The sequence below is a fragment of the Pyrgilauda ruficollis genome, unplaced genomic scaffold (genome assembly GCF_017590135.1).
Source record: "Pyrgilauda ruficollis isolate IOZ18807 unplaced genomic scaffold, ASM1759013v1 scaffold101, whole genome shotgun sequence".
Classification (NCBI taxonomy): domain Eukaryota; kingdom Metazoa; phylum Chordata; class Aves; order Passeriformes; family Passeridae; genus Pyrgilauda; species Pyrgilauda ruficollis.
This window is the reverse complement of record NW_024508213.1, coordinates 464,157-488,610: the sequence shown is the minus strand read 5'-3', so window position 1 is coordinate 488,610 and position 24,454 is coordinate 464,157. Positions and strand designations below refer to the sequence as shown.

At 42.8% G+C, this 24,454-nt stretch overlaps 2 protein-coding genes across 2 annotated transcripts in view; both read left to right on the top strand.

Moving 5' to 3' along the window:
- NUP133 (nucleoporin 133) overlaps positions 1-11,641 on the top strand; it is a 30,660-nt gene extending 19,019 nt beyond the window's left edge. Inside the window, exons 20-26 of the mRNA XM_041468917.1 lie at positions 1,183-1,341; positions 2,745-2,880; positions 4,693-4,811; positions 6,320-6,400; positions 7,435-7,499; positions 9,877-9,965; positions 10,974-11,641. Coding sequence (XP_041324851.1) covers positions 1,183-1,341; positions 2,745-2,880; positions 4,693-4,811; positions 6,320-6,400; positions 7,435-7,499; positions 9,877-9,965; positions 10,974-11,110 — 786 coding nt within the window. The 3' untranslated portion in view covers positions 11,111-11,641. The remainder of the gene's footprint in view (positions 1-1,182; positions 1,342-2,744; positions 2,881-4,692; positions 4,812-6,319; positions 6,401-7,434; positions 7,500-9,876; positions 9,966-10,973) is intronic.
- Positions 11,642-15,237: 3,596 nt separating this feature from the next.
- Positions 15,238-17,637, top strand: ACTA1 (actin alpha 1, skeletal muscle). The gene is made up of 7 exons (XM_041468605.1): positions 15,238-15,393; positions 15,474-15,616; positions 15,778-16,102; positions 16,245-16,406; positions 16,619-16,810; positions 16,930-17,111; positions 17,225-17,637. Exons 2-7 carry the CDS (start codon positions 15,488-15,490, stop codon positions 17,366-17,368), a joined length of 1,134 nt encoding a protein of 377 aa, XP_041324539.1. The 5' UTR covers positions 15,238-15,393; positions 15,474-15,487; the 3' UTR covers positions 17,369-17,637.
- The last annotated feature ends 6,817 nt before the right edge of the window (positions 17,638-24,454 follow it).

Genomic DNA, 24,454 nt, shown 5'->3' with positions numbered 1-24,454 from the left:
GTTGCTTTGGGATTTTTTGCATTATCGTGCTACATATTTGTTGGACAGTTTTTCCACTGTCTGATATAATCTAGTGTAAGAATTAAGTGTGCTGAAATATTAGAAAGCTTAAGGTAAAGGTGGTAGAGATTACTCAAAATGTGTGGGACTGGAACAAAAAGGTGTTAATTTTAGAATTGGTGAGATGAGTTTGTTTAGCTTTACACAAGTATTGGGGAAAGAGAAATCTTGCAGTCTACACATTTCCTAGTAAAGAGAGTACATAAAGGTTGTTTAAATAACAAAAACCAGAAGTATCAGTAATAGACAGAAATTATAGCAAACTTTTAAAATAGTGCATCTTAAAATACTCAGCCTGACTGTCAAAGGGGATAAATTACCTTTATTTTTCCTCTCTTCATATGCTTTATTTTAAAGGGGAAATGTAAAACTTCCTGAAAAGAAGTTACTGTGGCAAATGTAGAGCTGAATAGATAAGTCTAATGGACTATCAGACTGGTGGCCTCTTCAGACTTCATTTTTAAATTGTTAATGCAATTAAAATTTAGCGTGATTCTAATATTGTCCTGAAAAGACTAAATTAAATCTTGAGCAGAAATCCTGATTAGTTATTTCACATTCAAGTTTTTGAGGATAAAATAGGATGATTTTTCTTTTTAAAAAAGAGAGGTTTTATTAAACAATGCCTGAGAGAAAGAAGGTTACAGGTTAACTTTTAGGTAGGAGGGAATGTTTAAAAAACAGTGACAGCTGAAGTAAACTTGTTTATGAAAGGAAATAGTGAACATGGAGTTTTGAAGGGGGCAAAGAAACAGGTCTGAAAATGAGACAAGAAGAATTGTGATTCCTGTTCTTGTGTATTAACGTGAATAATTTACTTTTGGCACTTCCATCACTTTAATTGAAGGATTCTGTGTTGATCAGCATCTGTTGCAGAGAGCTCATGAATGCTTTAAATGCCTGTCAGGACTCTTACGGGGATTTTTATCAACACTGTAATTTCTGTTGTGTGTGTGTGTGTCTGGCTTTATCAAGCAGGTTCTTACTATTTTCTTACTAATTGTATTTTATAAATACAATTAGTATTTATAAATACAATTATTATTTATAAATACACTTAGAAGGCAAGCCAGATAGTGTAATGTAACTTGTAAAATTTGTTCATATTTCTGTTATATATAGAACTTTTCAGATTTCCTATTCCGCTGGTATCTGGAAAAAGGAAAGCGAGGAAAGCTGTTATCTCAGCCTATTGCTCAGCATGGACAGCTGGCCAGTTTCTTGCAAGCACACGAACATCTGAGCTGGTTACATGACATCAATAGCCAGGATTTGCAAAAGGTGGGGTTTTTTAAATACGGCCAAATGGAAATGCCGCATGTTGAACAGGTCAGGTACATATTCAAGTATGTAATTTACCGAGTTATGACTCTTCCCAATCAAAAGACAGCTTATCCAGTTGGGTTAGGGGAAAGATGGCAAATAATTAATTTGGCACTTTAGGAGCACCAAAAGCCTCCCTTCAGGCACTGTCTGGTATCTCATGTAAGCCACTGCACCATGTAATGGAAATTAGGGCTGCTTTTCATTCCTGGCTAGTACTTTTTACTGAGGAAGTTTGGTTTGGCTACACAGTCATGACTTTGATGGAGTTGGGGATTTATAGTGAGTATCAATAGCATTATAATATTATCCAGCCAGGGAAAAACTGAAACTTCTCTTTCAAGACTAGCATCTTAAAGCTAAGGAATTTGGAGGTATCATGAAAGTAAAAAAGCTATTGGTAATTTTAATCACTTACATCCATAGTTTAAAGTATTTTTAATAGCAGATGTGCATGTGGATAGATTAATGTGACATTGTTTTTAAACATGATCATTTGTTGCCTTCTGGGCTTTTCAGTTGCGTCCCCTCTTCTTGCTTCTCAGACTTTCCATTGTTCTGCTAGACTTAAAAATGCATTTCATTTAACAGTTAAAAGTATTTCAAATCAAAAATGGCTTCTTTCAATCCATATGCACATTTGTTAAGCATAAAAGCCATGGAAACATTTATCCTCCTACAAATTATAGGTTCATAATGCCATATCCCTCTTAAACAAACAAAAACATCTCACCCACAACCCCAACCAAAACAAATCAAAACCACTCTGAGAATATTGTAGTACTCTATTTGTGTCAACTGAGGTTTTCTATGTCATGGCAAAGCACTTTGAAAAGCAGGTAAGGAGTCTAAAATATACATTTAATTCTGTGTAGATAGTTTATTTCTGAGTAAGTGCTCAGAAACTGTTCCTTTGTCTGATAAACAAATTCTTGTCTCTGTATTTGGTTACTGCAGAAATTATACACAACTCTGGTTTTTCAAATTCTTAAATTAACAGGCAAAACAATCTACATGAAAAAGTGTCCTGTCAAAACATATTTGTCTGGCTTTTATTGCAAAGTATTAAATTAGATCCCAAAGATACAGTGTGTGAAGTTTCAGTTTATCCTTTGAGAACGTGGTAGGTTTTTTTATTAGCAATGTAAAGATTTTTTAAATATTTTGTTGAAAGAGGGAACGTCTTCTTGAAGAGTGTGATGCAGAGTTTCACTGTGCAAATTGTACAGCTTTTAAAACTAAGGGTTATAGTATTACAAACAATAAATAGCTGTGAGACTTATGTTCAGATAAAATTCTTGTCTGTTAACCTTCTGATCCTAATTTACAAAACTGATTTCTAACATCTTTATTAATTTTAGGCACACAGAACATTGCAGACTTTAGCAAATATGGAGACACGATATTTTACAAAGAAGAAAACACTTCTTGGCTTGAGCAAATTAGCTGCACTAGCATCAGACTTGTCAGAAGACATACTACAAGAGAAAATAGAAGGTAAGAAATAAAAACAGGGCAAAGTGAAGAAAAGAGTTACTGAATTACTGAATTAGAATCCCATTAATTTTGGAGATTGTTGATTTTTTTACATTGAGGGTGCTGACTTAGTGTGGTAAGGATAAATGGGCTGATGATTTTGCTCATTTTAAGAAGCAAAAAGAAGGCAGCATGAGGCACTAACCTCAGTGTTCACTTTCATATGTGAGTTAGGACTATGAGCATGGCAAATCTGTACCTTTCCACTTTTTCTACTAACATGTATAATATTGGCAAAAATAACAAGCTGCACCTGTACTTTGAGAAGTGGCTGAAAGTGCTCAACATTCACACTGAATGTAATTTAATGAATCTGCATTTTATATTTCAGATGCAAGGTAAAAATTAATTAATTTCTTAGAGCCCATTTATAGAATGGCTTTCACTTTTGAATTCTTCTCAAGTCCTGAGGCTTTTAGGCTGTACAAGGAAATCCTGTAACTGTGTTGTAGTGCTGTAATGCAATTGCAGATATATACAGTTGTGATCAAGAAGTGCTTTCTCAGGGTTTTGCTCTCTGTATCTAGGAAGGTTACCGTGACAGTGTTTCGCTGTACTCTTTCTGAAATTATGTGAGCAGGAGAAGTACAAATATCTATCCTGCTTCATTACCAAATGCAATGGTTCCACTGCTCTGCAATTATTACCCCTTTGGAAAATACTGTTTTTGCAGCACGTGCTGTGAGTTTGAGAAAAAGCAATTTTGCATTACTGGTTGAAGGATTCTGGCCACCAGGGGGAAGCTTTGGAGTATGACTCAGGGTTGCTGCTCAAGCTTACTTCTGTTTATCTGCGTATTTATCCATCTATGTAATGAATAGTTCTTAAATCTTGTTGAAAAAGCCTGGTAATAATTAGGCTAACTAAGTAGGCTTTAAAAATTATTTTTTAGTTCATAATAATAATGTATTATCTGCCTTTTAAATTGTATAGCATTGCATGAAATTCTTGAAGTTTAAATCAGGTTTTTTATCAGTGTGAAAATGCCTATGCTGATGTGAAGAATCTCACCTTTAAATAGGAAAATTAAAAATTAGAAATGAGATAATTAAAGCTTTATTTTAGTGGACTAGAGGACTCTCAAAATTTGTTCTGGACTGCATTCTGCTACACATTTCTGTGTGGCACATGATGTAGTTGTTAAAACTTAAACTCTTTGTGTATCACTTTTCTATTGATAAAAAAGACTCATTATTTCTGCCACAGTTTGCTTATTCCTCTAAACAGATAAAATGCTCCACAGAATTATTTTCCTGTTCTAACATGCACTGGAAGTTGGTGGGAAGGGCAAGGTTCATGTAGTGTGGTTGGTATTATTCCCTTTTGGATATCTCAGACTATCAAGTTTCTCATCCTAAAGCAGCTCATACTGGCAAGTATAAAACAGTCAAAAATTGACCAGTTCATGAGATGGAACATGTCCATGGCACAGCTCCCTCAAGTTGCAACCAGCTCATTTTCCTGTGCAGTGCAACAGCTTCCATCCAATCCTCTGTATTCATTTTGAAGTTTTAGGGCAAAACTAGAGTTATGCATTTTCATTACACTGGGAACATGAGTGGAAAGTAAGAACTAGTTCCCTGGGAAGGCAGTATTGAAGTGGAAGTATTTCTGTGCTTTGGGAACATGGATGAGAGTCCAAAGACAATGCTTCATAACAGACGCTTGTAAGCTTGAATAATATTGTGGCTTGACAGTTGTTGTTGTTGTGCCACAAAATTTATTATTACATTTTAGTAACATGAAACATTCATTTCCTTAAATGACTGCAAGAAATATCAGAGCAGGAGCGCTTTTTGTTACATCAGGAGACACTTCCCGAACAACTCCTGGCAGAGAAGCAGTTGAACCTCAATGATATGCCAGTGCTGTCTGCATCTCTGCTCATTGATGTAAGTGTCCATGTTTTCTTCATTGCACAGGTAAACTTCCAGTATGTTTTCTGCCCCTTCGTGATAAAATAAATGGGAAGGTCACAGCTGCCTTTATCCCTTATATGACTTGCTAAGCACCTTAAGATATGATGTATGAATTAGTTTAACTTCACTTAGTTTCTACCACCAAACATCAGAATGATGGGTTTAGTCCTCGTTTTTTCTGTTGAACGTGTGCTTTGGAGTGCTGTTACGAGAAAAAGCAAAACAGATCACTGCCAGAAGTTGATTTACTGGTCTAAACCAGTTTTTGTATGTGAGACACTTCTTACCTTCCTTTACAATCTTGATAGAGCAGAACTTGGTAGGGCAGAAGGAACAAACAGTTCTACCTTAGTGGAGATGGATGCTGCAAGATAGAAAAAGGAAGTATTAGAAGCCAGAAGAGACTTTTGGTCACCTGTTGCAAAGAGGCGCAGGAAGTCTTTCTACTTTTTTTTCTTTTACAAAAATCCAACCTGTAATGAAACAAAAATTAGAACTGTTCCATACTGGGTTAAGTAATAGTGCTGACTCCTTTTTCACACTCCTTTCTGGGATCAGCCAGGAACCAGTAGCCTTACTGATTCTGCCTTGTTTGCCACATTTTTTTATCATCCAATGATAGTAAAAAATACTGGATTTTTTACCAGTTTTTAAAATACTGGTGCTCCACGAATAACAGCAATACATTGAAAAAGAAGTCACTTATGTCTGGGAGTCAATATTTTTGTATTTTTCTGTAATCCTGTGGAAAATCAAAAGCTAACATATAAACAAGCATGCTTGTTTAGATTCTCACAATTTTCTTAGAACTGTGCTAATAGCAGATTGTGAAGTCCTTACCTGTATCTTTAAGTAAGGCTATCTGTGGGTTAGGGAAGGGTAGGAAGTGTCAGTCAGGACTTGGCAAGCGCTGGCACCACGACAGTTTTCCTTCTGAATTTTTTCTTATTGTCAAACTAGTGTTAATACTTGCTACTTGCAATGCAAAAATGAAACAGAGAAAGTGTAAATTAAAAGTGTTAATGTTAATTTTTCTTTGAAGTACTAATTTGTAGTTGGGTGATATGAAATACTGAGGGGAACTTTTTGTTTTTAAGGGGTGAAAGGCAACACGTGCTGAAGTACTGCTTTGAGCTTAATTACGAAAATAATTCAGAGAGCTTATTTGTGGAGCTGAGCTCTGGCTACAGTAGTCCAGGAATGTTACAGCCTTAAATGGCACTTAAATTTGAAACCCAGCAGCCTTGTATCCAGTATCATTTGTCCACAGACCATTGTCACGTAGGTGGAATGCTGTTCTAAAACCTTAAGTATATTCCTTTCTATAAAAATACTAGCGGTTGAATCAAGACATATTTTCATAAGAAGGTCATGTAAGTAGAAAATATGTGGTGGTCTTCCCACAGTGGGTTGTCCCTGATACCAGTTACGTTAGTTTGTAGGCTAAAAATAATTCTCCACATTAATCTCTGATTTCATAGTTGTTCATATGTGATGAGAACAGAAGAGCCAATGAATATGACTTCAAGAAAGCACTTGATCTGCTGGAATATATTGATGAGGTAGGAAAACTTTTTGAAGGATTTATAACCTAGAGACTTTTTTATTATTATTTAAGCTAGGGTGGTGCATCTGTAGTTAATTAACATATTAGCTTAGTTTATGGTAAATAAAGCAACCCCTGGTGTGTTTTTCTCCTTTTTAAGTCACTGGAGACATAATGCCAAACGTAGTTTAGATAATTTAAGAAGAATTACATTCTTCATCTTCACTTCCCATTTATAGTTTATAGTTTCTTTTTAGAGCCTTGCTTCCCTACAGGCTGTCTCCAAACAGGACAAAGATCAACTGGTTTTAGTAGTTTAGTTCTTGTGTCTTCCCTCTTGACAGTGTCACTGATTGTCCTGAGGTAATGTGGGATAGTCACCACTTTCTAACATGTAAATAGCTTTGAACCACAGATTTGCCATCTGCTTTATTCCAATTGTATTTTTTTTTCATCTCAATAAAATAAAATGTTACTCTAAACCCATGAAATTGCAAAATTTTTTTCCCGCAGATGTTAAAATTTCTAACAACTTGTGTAGAACCATTCAGCACAAATTGGAGATGGTGGTTTCTGTGCAATAAAGAAACTGCCCTTTTCAAATAAAATGTGTATCTTTGAAAACATTTACTAATGTATTCATATAACATATGTCTTAATGTGGACACTAGTGCATGTTAGTTAGCTTGGCCATACTGAAAAAAGAGCTTTGACTCCATCACTGAGCACATGGTAAAATAAAATTTGCCTAGAATACAATGTTTTACAAATTGGTATTTTTGTGCCCTTTTACAAGCTGTGTTAGTTGATTGTCAGCAGTCAAGTGGTGCTGTAGAAAGTCTGAATCCATGATTTCATATGGAAACAAACGGTGTTTGGTGCTTCAACAGTCCAAGCAGATCATCTGTTAAAACAGCATATGTTAAAAATTGTGTTTGGTGATTGAAGAATCTAATTCATTGGTGCAATCTGCATGACAGCGTGATTATTTCTTTGTGAAAAACCCTAGAATTTTAATATGACTGTCTTTTCTCCTTATATGAATTGAAGGAAGAAGAAGTGGATGTAAATGATCTTAAACTTAAAATTCTCTGTAAGGCTCTCCAAAGAGATGGGTAAGTATACATATAAGTTACTGAGACACAGCTTTTCCAGAATTATATTTAAGTGTACTATTCTCTAATTCATCAAAAATATTTAATTTCACAGGATAAGGTTAGTAAAGTATAATGTGTCTGATCAGAACATGTATTCTTATTTGTTAAGTGAAACCATAGCAAAAAAAATCTGCAGTACTCTGTTGGTTTATCTCACTGGCAACGTACTGTGCAGTCCTGGCACTTGATGCAGAAATGAACCCATGCAGCTTTTGTTCTTGAACCCTTTCCTGAGGTAAAAGAAGTTCAATGCTGAACCTTTTTAAACTTTTTTTTTTCCTTTGAAGCATCTCAAGTAGAAGTTTTTAAATAAGATTACATAGGCAGAGGTCTTTTCTGCAAGGTTTTATTTCACTTGGGTTTTGCTATTGAACCACTCTGGCAATTTCATCACCTTTTTGAGTTAAAACTGCATTTTTGGTTCTAAGAGATCAAAGTCTAACCAGTACTTAGAAGAGCCACTCTTGTGGATGTTCAAAACCAAATACAGGCAGAATCCAGTTGGTCACAGGGATCTTCTCATCAAACAGTGGTACTATTCTTTCCCAGGTTAAATAATACAAATGGCATTTCCTCCCTTTCCTTTCCAACTCTCAGAAGTCTTCCGACTTTCCTAACTCCAACCTATGTTCCAAGAGGAAGCTAAGGAAGAAAAGATGGGGAGAGTGCATTCCAAATGCACTGTGCCATTTGTGATTAAAATGGAAATAAGCAGCATTTGGATTCACACTTATGCATAGAATAGAGTCCAAATGGCAGTGGTGTCTGGGAAATAATTCCTAATTGCATGGATAAGTTATGTCCATATATAACAAATCATAAGCAGAGAGAGGTTCACACCATTCCAAGTGTTTTCCCTTCCTGTAATTTTAAAGACAGAAGAACTCAGAGCTCCTGCATGGCACCAGTCCATTTATTGGTTTATGATCTATCTTCCCTGGACAAGCACGGGGTTTTGAGTGTGGTATTTTAACAGTTCAAACATGTACAAATGTGACAAGATTTTGGCCACTCTGGCAGCTAACCAGAGGCAATTTGAGATGCAGACTTTACACTGAATAGTGGGTAGAAAACTTGATGTCCCATCTGAGTTTCCAGTCCAGCAAGGCTCACAAAGGCTTACAGAGAGGTGGTGTTAACTTTCACCTGTGTGCAAAAGTAAACATTCAAGATGTGACAGTGCCTACTTTTGAGGGTGGCCTGTGGTTTCTAACTTGAGGGCTACAGATGGTGAGAAGGTTCTTGGGTAGGATGGAGAGCCTTGCTGTGTGTGCTCCTGATGCTCTGCTTTTGTCCTCACTATCCTCCTCTGTGCCCAAGGGGAGAAAATCCCCCTTCCCTCCCTCCTTTCCTCACATTCTTCCCAGTGGAATTAAAGATGTAATCCTAGACATTTAGGAGCTGAAGAGACATCGAGGGAAAAACCAGTGAAGTACAGATACAGAGGATTTGTCAATAATAGCTTCTGGATCCAGATTCAGATCTGTTACAAGCACGTCCCACAGGCCTGTGGTAGTTTAGGGAGTGATATGAGAACCAGTTTTGTCTGACAGCTTAGCACATGGAACAGGAAATTTTAACAACTGAAAGGTTAGAATCACAGCAGAACAAGTCAGGTTGGTGTTGAATTTAAACTGGAGCATATAAAGCTCTGCAAGGATGAAAAATTGTCATTTAAAACAGTCTTCCTCTTAGAAAAATCTGTTTGGGATTTTTTTTTATCACAGATGAAACTGGTGTTCATGAGTCTTTATGTTTAATCACAGAGCAGATAAACTATTTGTTTTGTGATTGTGTGTGTTGTTATAGGCCTGCAACTTAGATTTTGCAATTTTTTCCTCATTTCTTTTCTCAGTGCTTGATATTTGTTTTGTTTTGATTTTTTCACGTTAGAGAATTGCTTCTCTTGTTTTATTCTACCAAAAAAAAGTCTACGCTTTCATCACCTCAGTTGTAAAATGTAATTACCGAGAATAGGTAGTTCTTATCTCAATGAATAATACTTTTATATTATCAAAGAAATAATGTTGTTTGCTTGGGATTTTTAATGGTTTAAAAATGGGAAGCATTTCTGTCCTCCTCCTAACTAGATTACATTATAGTAGAGTAGTTTTGTTCCAGTTTTACTGGAGTAATGACTAATTGACACAAGGTAGAAAAAAAACTCTGGCTTTGAGCTATAACCAAGCACATAATGCTTCCATATGGACGTGTATTAATCACCTTTGATAATTTATCTAATTTTCCTGTGGTTTGTTGTTTTTTTTTTTTCTTGTTACTGTTCCTATTATTTTGTCTGTGTAATTCTTTCCCAAAATTATTCTTTGACTTGCAGATGGTCCTGTTCAGATGGTAGAGATGATCCAATTGAAGCGTCTAAAGATAGTATATTTGTGAAAATACTACAAAAGCTGTTGAAAGAAGGTAAAGTGTACTTAAATATAATTGAATGAAGTTATTGTTTCAAAAGCTGCTTAAGATCAATGTGTAAAAAGTAGCATTATTAAATTCTCAGAGTAATAAAAAATTCATTCCACTAGGCAGTTAAAATCATTTGGAGCTAATTCTATCTGTAAACTGTTCAGGGAGATAAGAGATGAGCAGATTTCTTGGTGGTAATCTGAGTATCATTATTTGCTCAGTAGAGCACTCAGCAGATTTTTAGCAGTTGCTTACTGTACAGTAAAGTAGGTCTTCTGGGGGTAAATATGTCTCTTCTGTAAGATACAGGATAGTAACTAATTGACTGTCACACAGTAGAACTTAATCTATTTTAGCCGATTTTTTTTTTGCTTTTGTTTTTTCTCTCTAAAAGCTAAAGCAAAAAAAATATATACCTCCCATTCTCCACTTAAAGCTGACTATAGGAAGTTATGGACATGGAATTTACAGATGGAGGAGGGAGGGAGAAAAAGGAAGCAACTGGGAGTCAAAGCCTTTTTCAAATATTACTGCATAGAAACTTTTTGCAGAACACATAAGGCTTCATGTAAAAAAGACAAAACTTAAGTACTTCAGAAAAGTTCCAATTTTGTGTGTACAATCCTGTCAATTCCCTTGCATTTTTAAGACTTGCAGACCCTATGCTGGAACTGTTGCGACTGATATATAGTTATTGTATGACTGAGATTTCTTTTCTCTTGCCTTTCTTTTATTTATTATTTATTTATTTTGATGAAGTGCTATGTAAAGACTTGAATTTTAGGTTTAATCATTGAATTACTAGACTCTGGATTAAAAAAAAAATTAACTCTGTTTTACAGGCTATTTAAGCTTTATTGTATTTCTTGACATGTATAATAGAATCAGAGCTTTCCAGTTCCAAAAGAGTAATTCAGCTGTGAGGCAGGCAGGGTGTTTACTTAAAAATGATATTAACTGCTAATGCAAAGTACTTTAATCAGTGTTGTAAAAAATGCTTTTGTTTTGTAGGAGTTCAGTTAAGTGAGTATTTACCAGAGGTGAAGGACTTGCTTCAAGCAAATGAACTCGGCAACTTGAAATACAACTCTTACTTTGAATTTGTGTTAAAAGCAAACTATGAACTCTATGTTCAGGGACAAGCATGATTCTCACTGGGATTTTAAAATATTTTTTCTAAAGAACTTTTGAATTCATATTTACTTTTTTATATTCTGTTTGGTTTTTTGCTAAAGCCTTGTGATAAAGTCTTTATGAGTAGTATACTTGGTCTTAAATGTATAGACATTGATGCTTTAGTCAGGGGACGCAGAATTGTGTTTTCAGGTGAAATAAAAATAAAGTTTTCATTTTCAGTGCCTTTCATAAACTTGCTGTTTTGTTCTGTATCTTGGTTAGAATGTGTCCTGTCTGAGACTCAGGTATACACAGATACACAGGGTGAAACACAGGGACCCACTGCAGAGGGTGGGAAAGTTGCGTTGTCACCGCTGGGGCTGTGATTTCAGTTCAAATACTGAACACGTTAATGCTGGGTGTCTGCATACATTGCTTAAGAAACAACAGGTTATTCTCTCAGATAACTCCACTCTGTACAACACTTTTTGCTGTAGAAACTAGGTAATTTCAGTTTTCCGTTAAAGGTTACTTGCACAAAAAGGATAACTGGCTCATCGCTGATCATTCAGCTTGTCTGTGACAGAAAGGAATAAAGTGCAACTCTCATTCAAAGCCTTCTGGTCCAGTAAATATTCCATTCTTTCTGTTCATATCTGTTAAATTAAAGTTTTTCCAAACATTTTAGTATCGTATCCATTTAACTTCCCTTTAAGCTATTTCTAGTATACATGTAAAATGGGATTAGCAGCTCACCATGCAGTCATTCACAGCAACTGCTTGTGCCTAGGCTCAGAAGAAACCTCGAAAGCAGTTATGAAAGTGTGGGAGTACAGCATGATCTTCCTTACTCCCATGCCTTGGTCTCTACTGGTAGGCACTACTAATGTCCTTTTTTCCTTTTTAACCCCAGTGCCACAGTTAATTATCTCTGACAAGGGAATAATTTTTTTTAAAAGCCAATTTCTCAATTATTCTGATTAACAGCAGAATTTAGTCTTTTAATAAAAGTTACTGCAATGTGGTGTGTTGCACCTTTCTTTTGCATGTAGCTCAAGAGCCAGAAACTGACTGCAGAGCAACTTGCACGCCCTTATGTTTTACTTGTCTGGCTCCATGCCTGCTGCAACAACTTGATCTAACAGCTGAGAAGGTCAGAAGTTAAATTGGTTGAAGAGAATCCAGTTTCTAGTTTTAAAAGCACAGCTCCCCTTCCGTGGCTTCCCCTCCTCCCTGTACTAATACAGTAAGCTGGACTGAGAGTCTGAACATGTTTGGAAGAATAGATTTATGTAGAGAGGTTCAAACTAATATGGGAAAGAAATGCACTAGCAGTCATCTTCTAAGATTGTTCTAAGCAGCGAACTTTGCTCTTCTGCAGTCTTGCATGGCTGGGAAGTGTGAGTGTAACTCCCAGCTCCGGCTTCAAAGGAGTTGCTCGTTTAAAGCCTTGGAAGAATTCCACGTGTTCGCCTGAATGTCACTTTGAGGGCGGTTTCACACTGGTAAACTTAACGGGGTTTTGGGAGAAAGGGACTGATGGAAGAAGTGATTGCTTGCCCTTGCCAAAATATATTCTGCCTTAACTTCTCCTGGACTCCTGAATTTTGCTTGAAGAGCAAGCTCTTTGACTGTCCACCATGTATCACTTTGGGGATATCTCATATCTTCTAGACTGTTGGCCAGATCTCTGTGTTCTGTCAGGAGTGGCAGGGCAAGCCCTGGAAAGCTTGCTCCCGATGCAAGTGGTTCTGATCACCCTTATCCATTGTTTCAAAGTGCCTGGGTTTTCTGCTGCATCATGTTTGTCATGGCTGGTGTAAAAGTGTTATCCAGGATTTGGGAAAGGATGAGCTGTGTAGGGTTTTCAACTGTTTTACTCTACTGCTGGGTTGGGAGGCACTTGGCGTTTGTACAACAGCTTTCCATCTGACTATTGCCAAAACAGAAGGCTACTTACAATGAGTTTACTTAAACAAAGCCTCATTAAAATAACTTCCATGTCTAAACAGATGTTTAATGTTCTTGTGCTAGTAATGTTGAACTGGTTCTCTATTCTGTTGGAAAGTTTGAAGAGTCTGGGATTCAGGATTATTCCTCCTCTCTGTCCTCTGCTTCATTATGTAATTAACTGTGCTGGTGCAGAACCCATGTCTCAGATTACTGCTCCAGGAGGATGCCTTCATTTACCACTGCATGTGGAAGGTGGCAAATGCCACAGCTCTAGCTTGTTTCTAAGTGTAACAAAAACAAACTTGTAACAAAAACAAACTTGTGACAAAAAGATGAGAGTTAAAACTGCCTGAGGGGGATGAATAGCCCCTCTTGAATAAGGATATATGTTGTTTCTTAAATAATTATTTTCTCAGTAATGGAGAGCACACAACGTATGGGAGTACACATTTGCATCCTTTGTTGTCGCCAGAGCAGCAGGAAAGTTTTTCAGTTGTCATTTGTGATCAGTTTCAGAAACTATGCATGGTGGATAGTGAGTTCTTTGTGCCCTGTACTGGAAACGAACTCCAACTGTTTTCTGACTTGAGACAAGAACCACATTCATTTAGTGAATCCAGATAAACATCAGATCTACCTGCAGAAAATGATATTTTACTCAGAAGTGGGAGAGTTTAACATTGCCATTTGGGTACTTTGCTGTAAACTAGATTGGGATAGAGAAAAAATAAAAGGGAGCAGAAGGGATAGAGTGGGTTTATGCTTGTATCATGTTTCATTGCTGGATTAAGGATGTTTATCTTTCAGCGACGTTAGGGTTTCTGTTACTTGATTTCTGATTCAACACAACCAGCCGTATTTTGGAAACCACAATGAAGCACTACAGCTCTGTAAATAGATTTGGTGGTTCTGATGCCTTTAAGTGCTCTCAGGCTTCCGATTTTTGTACTGCCAGTTGTTGATGACAGAACTGAAGAATAATACAAGTTGAGGAACAGAGTGAGAGAAGAGCACATTTTAATAACAACTTGACAGGAATTCAAAATTTATAGCAGAAGGAATTAAATGGCTGCCAGAGGTAAAGAAGAATGTTGCCAACCTGGAGGATACAGAAGTTAAACACAGAGGAGAAGAAAAGTTGTCTGCTTCTCTGTTGAGCTGTCTGCTCAGTGGAGGGAATCACCTGCAGAAATACCTTCACTTTCAGGAGACTCCTCACAGCACAGTGCTTCTAGCCTACTATTGCTCTTCCTTCTAGCCTGACTCCCTAAATTTTCAAAGGATTTACACTTGACCAATTGTGTCTTCAGAAAGGATCATGAAGGTTGATTTGCATCAACATAGTGTCAGGGCTGCAAATCTGCTTGCATTACTGCCTCTTCTTTCCGCTGGAAACCAAGTATCTGTAAAATCTTCCAAGTGTCCCACATGGAATCTCTGCCTAAATACCCATAGCTGAAGGAGATGAACTGTTCCTTTTCACTTGCATAGTGCTTCCAGCTCGTCAGGGATGACTTGCCTGTGAGACTGCACTCCTTTTGGAAAGGGTGAGCCACAACGATAGCTGAAGGGTTCCCGTGTTGCCTGGCCGAGCTCAGCAGCCAGCAATGGGCACTCGTAATGGTACCAGCATTCACGACTACGTCAGGCTTCTGGGATCAGACCAGGATTAATCCTTTACCAGGCTTCTCTTCAGGCATTTGTCTGACAGATGATACCCCATGCATTTATTTTCCACTTTTAAGTCACAGCAAGGAAATGATGCACGGCTTTAACCTGATGTGTAAACTTGTGGGTTTTGCATGGGCTGTTGCTCCGTGTGCCCTGCAAACTGGAGATCTACCTTGTCACTTCTTCTCTCCCAGTTCCCTTTCTCCCCCTGGGCTCACCTACAGCTATGGGAAAGACCCGGGAGAGGCGCGTTTCCCTTCGCAGCCCCAAGCTTTGGCACGTGGTGGCCGCGGGGCCGATGTCCCTCGCCGTCTGCCCCGCTGAGCCCCGCGGGGCTCCCGGCCGTCCCCACCTGCTTTGCCCTTAACGGGGCCGCTGGTGCCGGGGAATTATTTCGGCCCCGGCTGCGGGCGGTGGCGGGGGGGGGGCTCGGCAGACGCGCCTTATACGGCCGGGCCCGGCTCACCTGGGCCGGGGCCAGGAGCGCCTTCTTTGGGCACCGCCGGGCCGGGGCCGCGCCGGGCCCGACGCCCAAATATGGGGACGGCCGGGGCCGCATTCCTGGGGGCCGGTCGCTGCCGCCGCCCGCCGTGATAAAAGGCTCGGCGGCGGCTGCGGCGGCCACGAGTGACCCGGCGAGGAGCGGGAGCCTCTCTCTCTGCCCGACGCGCGGAGCCCGCAGCCAGCCCAGGTAAGCCCCGGCCCCGCCGCCACCGCCCGCGGCTGCCGGCCGGCCGTGAGGCTCAGCCCCGCTGCCCTGTGCCCCCGCAGACACAGCCGAGACCATGTGTGACGAGGACGAGACCACCGCGCTCGTGTGCGACAACGGCTCCGGCCTGGTGAAGGCTGGCTTCGCCGGGGACGATGCCCCCAGGGCCGTGTTCCCCTCCATCGTTGGCCGCCCCCGCCATCAGGTACGGCGCACTCCCCCTCCGAGCCTCCCCGCACGCCCTGCCACAGCCGTGGTTGCGGATCCCTGCTGCCTTCCAGCCCTCCACATCCTCCCGACTTGCTGGGGAGCCCCGTGCTGCTGCCCTTGGAGAGGTTGCTGAGCCCCCGCTTTCCTCCCCTGCAGGGCGTCATGGTGGGTATGGGTCAGAAGGACTCCTACGTAGGAGATGAAGCCCAGAGCAAGAGAGGTATCCTGACCCTGAAGTACCCCATTGAACACGGCATCATCACAAACTGGGACGACATGGAGAAGATCTGGCACCACACCTTCTACAATGAGCTGCGTGTCGCCCCAGAGGAGCACCCCACTCTGCTCACTGAGGCCCCCCTTAACCCCAAAGCCAACCGTGAAAAGATGACCCAAATCATGTTTGAGACCTTCAATGTCCCTGCCATGTATGTGGCCATCCAGGCTGTGCTGTCCCTGTACGCCTCTGGCCGTACCACTGGTGAGTGCAAAGTCCTGCTGGCTCCTCTTCCCCAAGCAAGGATGCCCAGGACTGGTCTCCTACATCTGACATGAACTCTGCCCCCCAGGGCAGGACCCTCTGTGGGCCACATCTCTCATACGGATGCTTCTTGTCTCCCCAGGTATCGTGCTGGACTCTGGTGATGGTGTGACACACAATGTCCCCATCTATGAAGGGTATGCCCTGCCCCATGCCATCATGCGCTTGGATCTGGCCGGCCGTGACCTCACGGACTACCTGATGAAGATCCTGACTGAGCGTGGCTATTCCTTTGTCACCACAGGTAAGCACCATTCCCTCCTCCAAAAAGTTCCCTCTCGCTTCCAACCCTTGCACTTCTAGAGATGCTCTCACCCCATTGCAAGCCCCAAAAACAGTCCCTGGGGGAGCTTATGTGTGGTTGGGGGTCTGGAGTCCCAGTAGACCTGTGGAGGCAGCACAAGTGCTCCCTGTTCCTCCTCTGCAAACACTGATGCCTTTGCTCCCCCCTAACAGCTGAACGTGAGATTGTCCGTGACATCAAGGAGAAGCTGTGCTATGTGGCGCTGGACTTTGAGAACGAGATGGCCACCGCTGCCTCTTCCTCCTCCCTCGAGAAGAGCTACGAGCTGCCTGATGGGCAGGTCATCACCATCGGCAATGAGCGTTTCCGCTGCCCAGAAACCCTCTTCCAGCCTTCCTTCATTGGTGTGTGCCCCCCTCCGTCTCTCTTCCCTTGGCTGCTCTCCCCTCTCTCCAGAGTCACCACGTAGAGCTCTCACTTTGCACTTAACTTGTGCCTGCCTGTTTCCCCCTGCTGCCCCCAGGTATGGAGTCCGCAGGTATCCATGAGACCACCTACAACAGCATCATGAAGTGTGACATCGACATCAGGAAGGACCTGTACGCCAACAATGTCATGTCTGGGGGTACCACCATGTACCCAGGTATTGCTGACCGCATGCAAAAGGAAATCACAGCCCTGGCCCCCAGCACGATGAAGATCAAGGTAAGGCCGGAGCACCGAACTCCTGGGAGCAGCCTTCTCTCTGTGCACAGCCCCGTGCTGCCCCCCGCAGCAGAGCCGTGTGTACTGATCTCAGCTCTCTTGGTGTTTTCCAGATCATCGCCCCACCTGAGCGTAAGTACTCTGTCTGGATCGGTGGCTCCATCCTGGCCTCCCTGTCCACCTTCCAGCAGATGTGGATCACAAAGCAGGAATATGATGAAGCTGGCCCATCCATTGTCCACCGTAAATGCTTCTAAACATGTTTACATGATCACTTTGCCAACCACGCTCAGGATGACAACCTTCAAGGTTGCAGGCAGCCGAGGGCCTGCAACAGCCATGTTCTATTTTGTAACGATTTCTGGTTACTGTTGCTGCAAAGCTCCATGTGACACAGTGTATGTAAAGTGTACATAAATTAATTTATTTTATCTCGTTTTGTTTGTTTTTAAAACCAATGCCCTATGGAAGGAAACAAAAAACTTCAAGAAGCATTAAATCATCGGTCATTCTGTCACACCCCTAATGCTGTTGTTTGTCGTCATTTGCTCGGGTCCTTCCATCACTTGTGGACGCAGTGTGGGGGCGGTGGGCGGTGGGCAGCAGTCCCCAGATAGGAGCGGGGCTGGGGAGGGGACAGGAGCCCAGCCAGAGGAGGCAGCTCTGTGACCCTTGGGGTGCAGGCTGCTCGGTGGCACTGAGGGCATTGCGGGGGCGGCTGCGTGTTGCATCACGCTGCTGCAAGGGGGGTGGCCTGGCACTCTGCAGTGTGCCAGTCCCAGGCGGGAAAGGGTTACCTGGAGCCTTTGCTTGCAAAACATTTCTTTTGGCTCAGCCTGCCAAAAAAGTAGCTCTGGCATGCTCCCGAGGAAGGCAAGGCTGGGGCTGAGGGCAGGTGGCGGGTGCAGGTTAAATAAAGAGCTTTCCACTCCACTTATGGGAAACCCACCTGCCACCGTGCTGTCCCCGGGGGGCTGAGGGCAGCCAGGGCCACTTCCTCACCCTGCATGACACCCTTGCCCTTGCCAGTGGCCACGCATGGGGAGCTGCCTGCGAAGGGACCACCCCCTCCTCTGCCCCCTGGAACCACCCCTTCCCGGGATCACATCCTGTACTCAGGAACTCCCCAGGAGCCCGAAGGAAAATCCCAGGGGCTTCCCCTTGCCGCGGGCGTTTGCCTGCCCTGTTTGCCGGTGATGAGGCAGAGCAGAATGGGAGGCGGGAAAGGTGCTCCTGGCCTGTCTCATTTCTCTCTTACTGGGGTGAGGGGGCTCCGGGACCCCCCTTTATTTCCAACATACACACCCCCACACATACACACATCAGCACCCACACCCACCCACACACACACCAGGTGTTCTCTTTGGGAGCTCCACTCCCCCTGGGAGCTATCCTAAAGTCCCGTCAGGCTTGGCATATGTTCCCAGGTCAGGACACACGTGCATCAGCCTTTGAAGAGGGAGGACTCCAGGAGCACAGGACCCTGTCATGAAAGCAGTGTCTGAGTTTTGGGGTGCTCTTTTGCTGTGGGAGACAGCAGTACTAGGGAAAAAAGAGATGATTTTCAGAAGAACTTCCAGCCCAGGGAGGTTTTTTGCTCTGCTGTGGCTATGCTAAGGGTGCATTTGTTTTGCATTTTAGCTGATTTTACTTGAATTAAAGTGAGACCCATACTTGAGTTCACTTTTTGGTTTAGCACTATCCCAAAGCAAAAGCCTGTGGGAGGAGCTGCCCTGGTCCTTCCCTGGTACCTGAGAGCAGGGAGGGCCACAGGGCAGCCCTAAGGGCTCTCAGTGATTGAGGAGGGACTGGAAACTAGTTGCTTCTCAAAAACCAGTTGCTTCTAAAAGCAAAAAAGAACTTTTGTTGCCCTTTGTGTAGTGGCACATACTCCATCTGCCAGCTCCCTGTTGGGATTTTGGGAGGTGCTTAGCCTTAAGTCCTCAACACTTGACCCCTGATCTCAGGTTCAGTTGTGGCTTAGGTGGTGAGATGGATTTTAGAAGCTGCTTCTAAAAGAATGTTTAACTAAAAGAATGTTTTAAAAGCACAGAAAAGAGTTTGCTGTCTAACTCATGAGGCTACCATTCTAAGCTTTCTCAGACTCCATTTTTTCACCTATAATATTAATTTATGGCCCTAAACCCTCAGTGGAAGAGGCTGATTTTTGAAAGGGGGAGTGATGCTGAGCTCTCTGTCATCTCCAGCCGTATCAAAATCAAAGGGATCAGGAGATGCTTACTCCTTCTGAAGGAAGGCCTATGTTTTGCAGTGCCAAACTTGGGTTAAGGACCCCTTATGAGCACAGCTGTGGGCAGAAGTGAGTCCTTCAGCAGTCAGACTGCCTTGCACTGAGAAGCTGATGCTGCCACTGGCATGTCATTGTCTGCTGCCTCTAACAGCAGCATTTGGTCTCACTCTAACCCACAGCATCAGGTATTCTCCACAGCCTCGGTGCCAATTTCATCCAGTTGAAGATAAATGACCTAAAGTACGCTCTTACGGCTGAAAAGAAATTCCTGGTTTGTTGTTTTTGTCATTTAATCAGTGAACAGGGATGCCATGAGTCTTCAGCCTATGAAACCACCCTGTTCAGGTTTTAATTTCAAACTTAAACACTCTCTTTATCCTGAAACCAGCCTTTTATTTGGGCTTGGGGTTTTCCTTAATATTTTTAGCAATTGAAGATGCAGATTGTTTGGAAACAGGTGAGCTGGATTTTCATATGGCTCACAAGCCCCATTGTTGGGAAGGTGGTTTGGAGAATTTTGCTTGTGCACAGCGGTCTGGGTTTGGTCTTTATTGTGCAGTTCTCAGTAATTTCATTACCCTCCCTGTGCCTCTAACAGCGCTGTTGGCAGCACAGAAAGGATCCCCAGGACCCAAAGGATCCCCAAGACCAGCATCCTCTGTTTTGAGAAAGGCAGAGGGATAAATGGGGCATCAGAGGAGTAAAAGGGGATAGAAGGAAGGATGCAGGACACTCACGTACTGTGAGAGGGAGGGTATTGAAGGGGAATGGCTCTTCCTTGTACCAAAAACATCATCTGGGGCTGCAGCTCACTGCTTGCTCCACAGCCATCTGGATCCAGGGCTGAACCAGCCCTGAACAACCCTCCATAACTTCAGTCTACACCCAGTGGGCAATGCAAGAAGCTGCCCTCGGTCCAAATGTCACCAAGGGATGGAAAATCTTGAGAGAGGAAGAGTCCCTGAAAGGCTAAAAATGATGTGGTGCTGTTTAGATGAGCTTGAGAGGCACAGTCATGACTGAATTTTGATGCAAGCTTCTCCCAGGTCTGCAGATGCCTGGGCCAGTACCTCAATTATATAAGGAGCTAAGGGAAAACCTGTGTTCTGAGAGAGAGTCTTGAGGGCGCCTCTGAACAAAAGAGCAAAGGAAATCCATCTTGGAGAAGATGAGTACACTGGAGAGGTTTCCTAATTTTATTTTGATACAGATTTTGCTGAAGCAGAATTCTACATTTGCACAGAGAGCAGAATGTGTCCAGGATGGACTACTGTCCCACAAAGGTGATGGCTTTGTGAAAAGGGAACTGGCACCCCAACATGCTTCTCCCCTTGGGTTTCAAAACTGTAGAAATAAAAAGCACTCTGACCCACAGCATTTACTGGGCTTGGCTCTGCTGGGAGGACCTGAACACCCCCTCAGACCAGGCATCAGCACAGCCCCACTGTGTACTCTGTTGACTGTGTGTCTCCCATGGACCTCTGGCCAATAATGTTTGTTAAAAGAGTTTTACTAAGGGGACACTTGAAAACTATCATTGCTTTTCACAGAAAGTTCCTAAAGTGAGCCATTAAAATGAAGACTTTCAAAGATTCAAACTATTTCATTTTATAATAAAATTTTGTGCTGTTTCTATTTCGTTAATCCACAGGAAAAAAAAATTGAATGGAACATTTCTTGTTCTTGTTTATTTATTTATATTTCAACCAGATGGGCATTTTTTCTTAAAAAAAAAAAAAAAAAAGAAAAAGGAAGAGCTATGCAGTTGTATGGATTTTCATGGCTCATCTCCTGGGGCTGGAAAATTGAATGCAAAGGGTGACTGTAACCTATTGATCAGCCATTGATAACTGCAGGCAGTGCTGGTATGCAGGGCTCCCACGTGGAACAGATGCCGGTGAGTGTGGGCTGCTTTAGCAACAGGACCATTGGAAATATCCCCCAGCCTTGTGCGCTTTCCTAGGAATTGCTGGCAGCTTTAGGGACCCTCTTCAGACCCTCATGGCCAGAACATATTTTGGAGGGATCAAAATGTTCTGGCTGCAGGCTTTGGGAAGTAGCTGTATTTGTAGCTTGCAAAGACTCTGTTTTTCATTCGTCCAGGATCTGAAAAATAAAGCAGCCGCTGATTGCTATGCAGCAGGGAAAGCTGGAGCATTGCTGGCTCCCACTTGGGCTGTGGGCTGTGTGTGATGGGGATGAGCAGATCTTGGAGAAATCTTTCATTTCCCCCTTCCAGGACACCCTGTCAACCTTGAAACTGCACTGTTCTGTGAGCAAACCCCCTGCACTGTGGTGGCTCTGGGTGGCTCACCCTCTGTGCTCGCAGGGACCATGGCCAAACCCTGTCTTGTTTCGGCTGCTCAAGGCCACGCTCTGAAAATAAAGCTGCAGCTTGGAGGCAGTCCTGGCTGTTGATGTTCAGGGAGTGCCACAGGCAGCCCGGGAATGAGCCTCGATGTAACCCCACCTCAGGGAGCTGCATATATATAGATCCCTGGAAACAGTTTTCTTCCTTGGCACATCACTCCCACCCATAACTAGCTCCAAACAAACACTCCCTGCTCCCCTGTGTCCTCACTGCTTGGCTTCCAGTAGCTTCTCTCTCTTCCAGGATAAACAAGGCTTTAAAGTTGAGAAATCTGCTGCTGGAGGGAGGAGGGAAAAGGGAGAAGATTGCCTTGTAAGAAGACTCTGACCCATGCTCAGAGATGAGCACAAAGTCAGCATCAGCAGGTATCAATCAGCCCTTGAGCCTGGCTCACAGAGACACGAGCAGCTGGGCTGTGTTTGCAGTGGAGGTCACGCCCTGTCCCGCTCCTGCTGGGTTGTCCTCTTTCCAAAGCAGAGTGCTGTAAGGCTTCAGGTACAGGTGTGTAAGGAGATCTCTGTATGGGTGTAGCTCTGTTCTTTTCCCAGGGGAAGAGCTGCCCTGATGCATGCAGGCAGGGACAAGGCTGCTCCCACGGGCAGATTGATGGTGGTCACAGGAGAGTCACCCTCCATCTCACACCGCCGCTTCCCCAAACCCCCTGGGCACAGACACTGCCTAATCTATTTGAGTGCAAAATAAAGGGAGTTTACACTGCTGTTTGTGGTGGCCAGCACTGAGCTGCTGGTGCTGTGCTGGGTAGGGCAGAGCTGGGAAGGGGGAAGGGGCAATGCAAGAACCTCAGCCCTGCCAGCCGTGCTGAGGGAGCCGACACTGGCAGAACAGTCCTGCTCTTCCCAAACCTCCCTGTGGTGCCTGCAGAGGGAAGGAAGGAGATCTGAAGCAGATTAACACGAAAAAAGCCCACAAGGTTTCCCAGAGCAACTGTATCTTCTTCCCCTTAGCAAGAATAATCACAAAAAATAGTTACAATAACAGAGGCATAAGTCTAAACCAGTTTGAGGTTGCTAGCATTGAACAATGCTGTCACTGGGCTACCTGCCTGCAGAGCACAACCAAAGGGCACCACGGGGAGCTCTGCCTGTCCTGCACTACATTCTGTACTGAAAATTAGGAGGTGCTGGTGCTAAAGCTGCCCACTTTCTTGCCACAAGTTTTTTGGAGTAGTGTGGGGGCACTGAGGCACTTTTCCAAAGGCAGGGTGTTTTCTCTGTAGGGATTTCTTGTCCTGGAAGCCCTTATCCTCAACACTAGAAAAATTTTAAAACAAAAAAAATCTACTAAGAGCTACCAGAAATTCCTTATCCCAATCATTTTGAAGTAGTGATGGTGTTATTCCCACTTAATCCCAGCAGCATGCAGTCACATGTTTCTGTGACTGCAGAAACCAAGCAGTTCACATTAGAAAGTTGATTTTCTTTCTCCTTTTTCCTTTCCCATACCAAGCCTCCATCACAGTTTTCCTCTGTGACCATGAGCAAGTCAACGTTCATAGCTCTGTTTGTTGCCAGCGAAGTGGCTTTCCTATTTTCCATCTCAAAGGAAGATAAAGAAGAATAGCTAATGTCCATAAAGGGTTTTGAGATGTTGTCATAGAAGGTGTTTGGGAAATATGAAATACTTGTGATCCTAAATTTAGCTCTGAAAGTCATGCAGCCCAGTTTCCTGGCACAAATACCAGAGAAAGTCTTGAAATCTGAACATTTTCCAATTGCAGCCACAAGCTGGAGGCTGCAGTAGCCACAGGTGGTTCTGGGAATCTCTGGCTGTGCCTCCTGCAAGTCCTTTGCCTTGCTGAGAGCCCAGACCTCCCACTTCCTCCCAAGCTGCTCCCACCAGCAACACAAAACACCAGCAGTTTCTGTCCTTGTTCTGGGTGTGATGCCTCTATATTGGCCCTTCAAGAGCCTATTGTGATAAGATTATTTTTCAAATCTAATGGAAGTGGCAAATTTAGGAGAATGACAGTGTTCAAACCAGTCTACTCAGGGACAATATGCAAAATCTTTATTGGGATAAATATTTTAGGAGAAATATGGTGATTCATTTTAGATCTACTTTGAGATATATTCCTTCTTTCCTTAATTTTTGTTAGTCCACTGAAGACAGCTCATCCTGGCCAAGACTGCATGTGAAGGTGTTATGGTTCCTTTGTTCACTTTTTATGGGTTAAATGCCAGACAGTTTAATAAAGAAGATTGGTTCTGCTTAGACAGCAAAATATGGTATTAAGCGGCACTTGGAGCTAAATTCCCAAGTCAATTTTAAAAGGGTGTAATTTAATCCTTGAGGTACTTAGCTTCTGCTGACACATTGCTTTTTTAGTGCCTACTGCACAAGTGCCTGAGTGGAGAAGCAATTGTTTGACAGAAAGTTGATGTAAGTCCTGTCACAAAACCTTGATCAGAATCCAGAAACCAGGTGTGGCTCTGCCCAAACTGGAGGTGCTTGGTTTCTTTACCAGTTGCAGCTTCCTGTGGCAAAGGCTGCAGCAGGACTGTGGGCAGCAGGGAGTGCACCTGCTGAATGTGCATCTCTGTTTAAAAATAAAAAGGGAGAGAAAAGAATAACACGGAAAATATTGCAAGGTCAGCAGGTGGCAGGGGAAAGGCTCATGCCTGGGCAGGGGGGTTTGGGCAAGGACAGGACAAATACTGGGATGGAGGCATAGCCACGTAAAGAGGAGGTGTCTGGGATGTT

Bases quoted from the DNA above. Each gene is read 5' to 3' on its own strand.
- ACTA1 (XM_041468605.1), top strand. From the start codon at position 15,488: ATGTGTGACGAGGACGAGACCACCGCGCTCGTGTGCGACAACGGCTCC. The intron at 16,103-16,244 runs GTGAGTGCAAAG...TTGTCTCCCCAG, and splicing joins CGCCTCTGGCCGTACCACTG to GTATCGTGCTGGACTCTGGT. The intron at 16,407-16,618 runs GTAAGCACCATT...CCCCCCTAACAG, and splicing joins CTATTCCTTTGTCACCACAG to CTGAACGTGAGATTGTCCGT.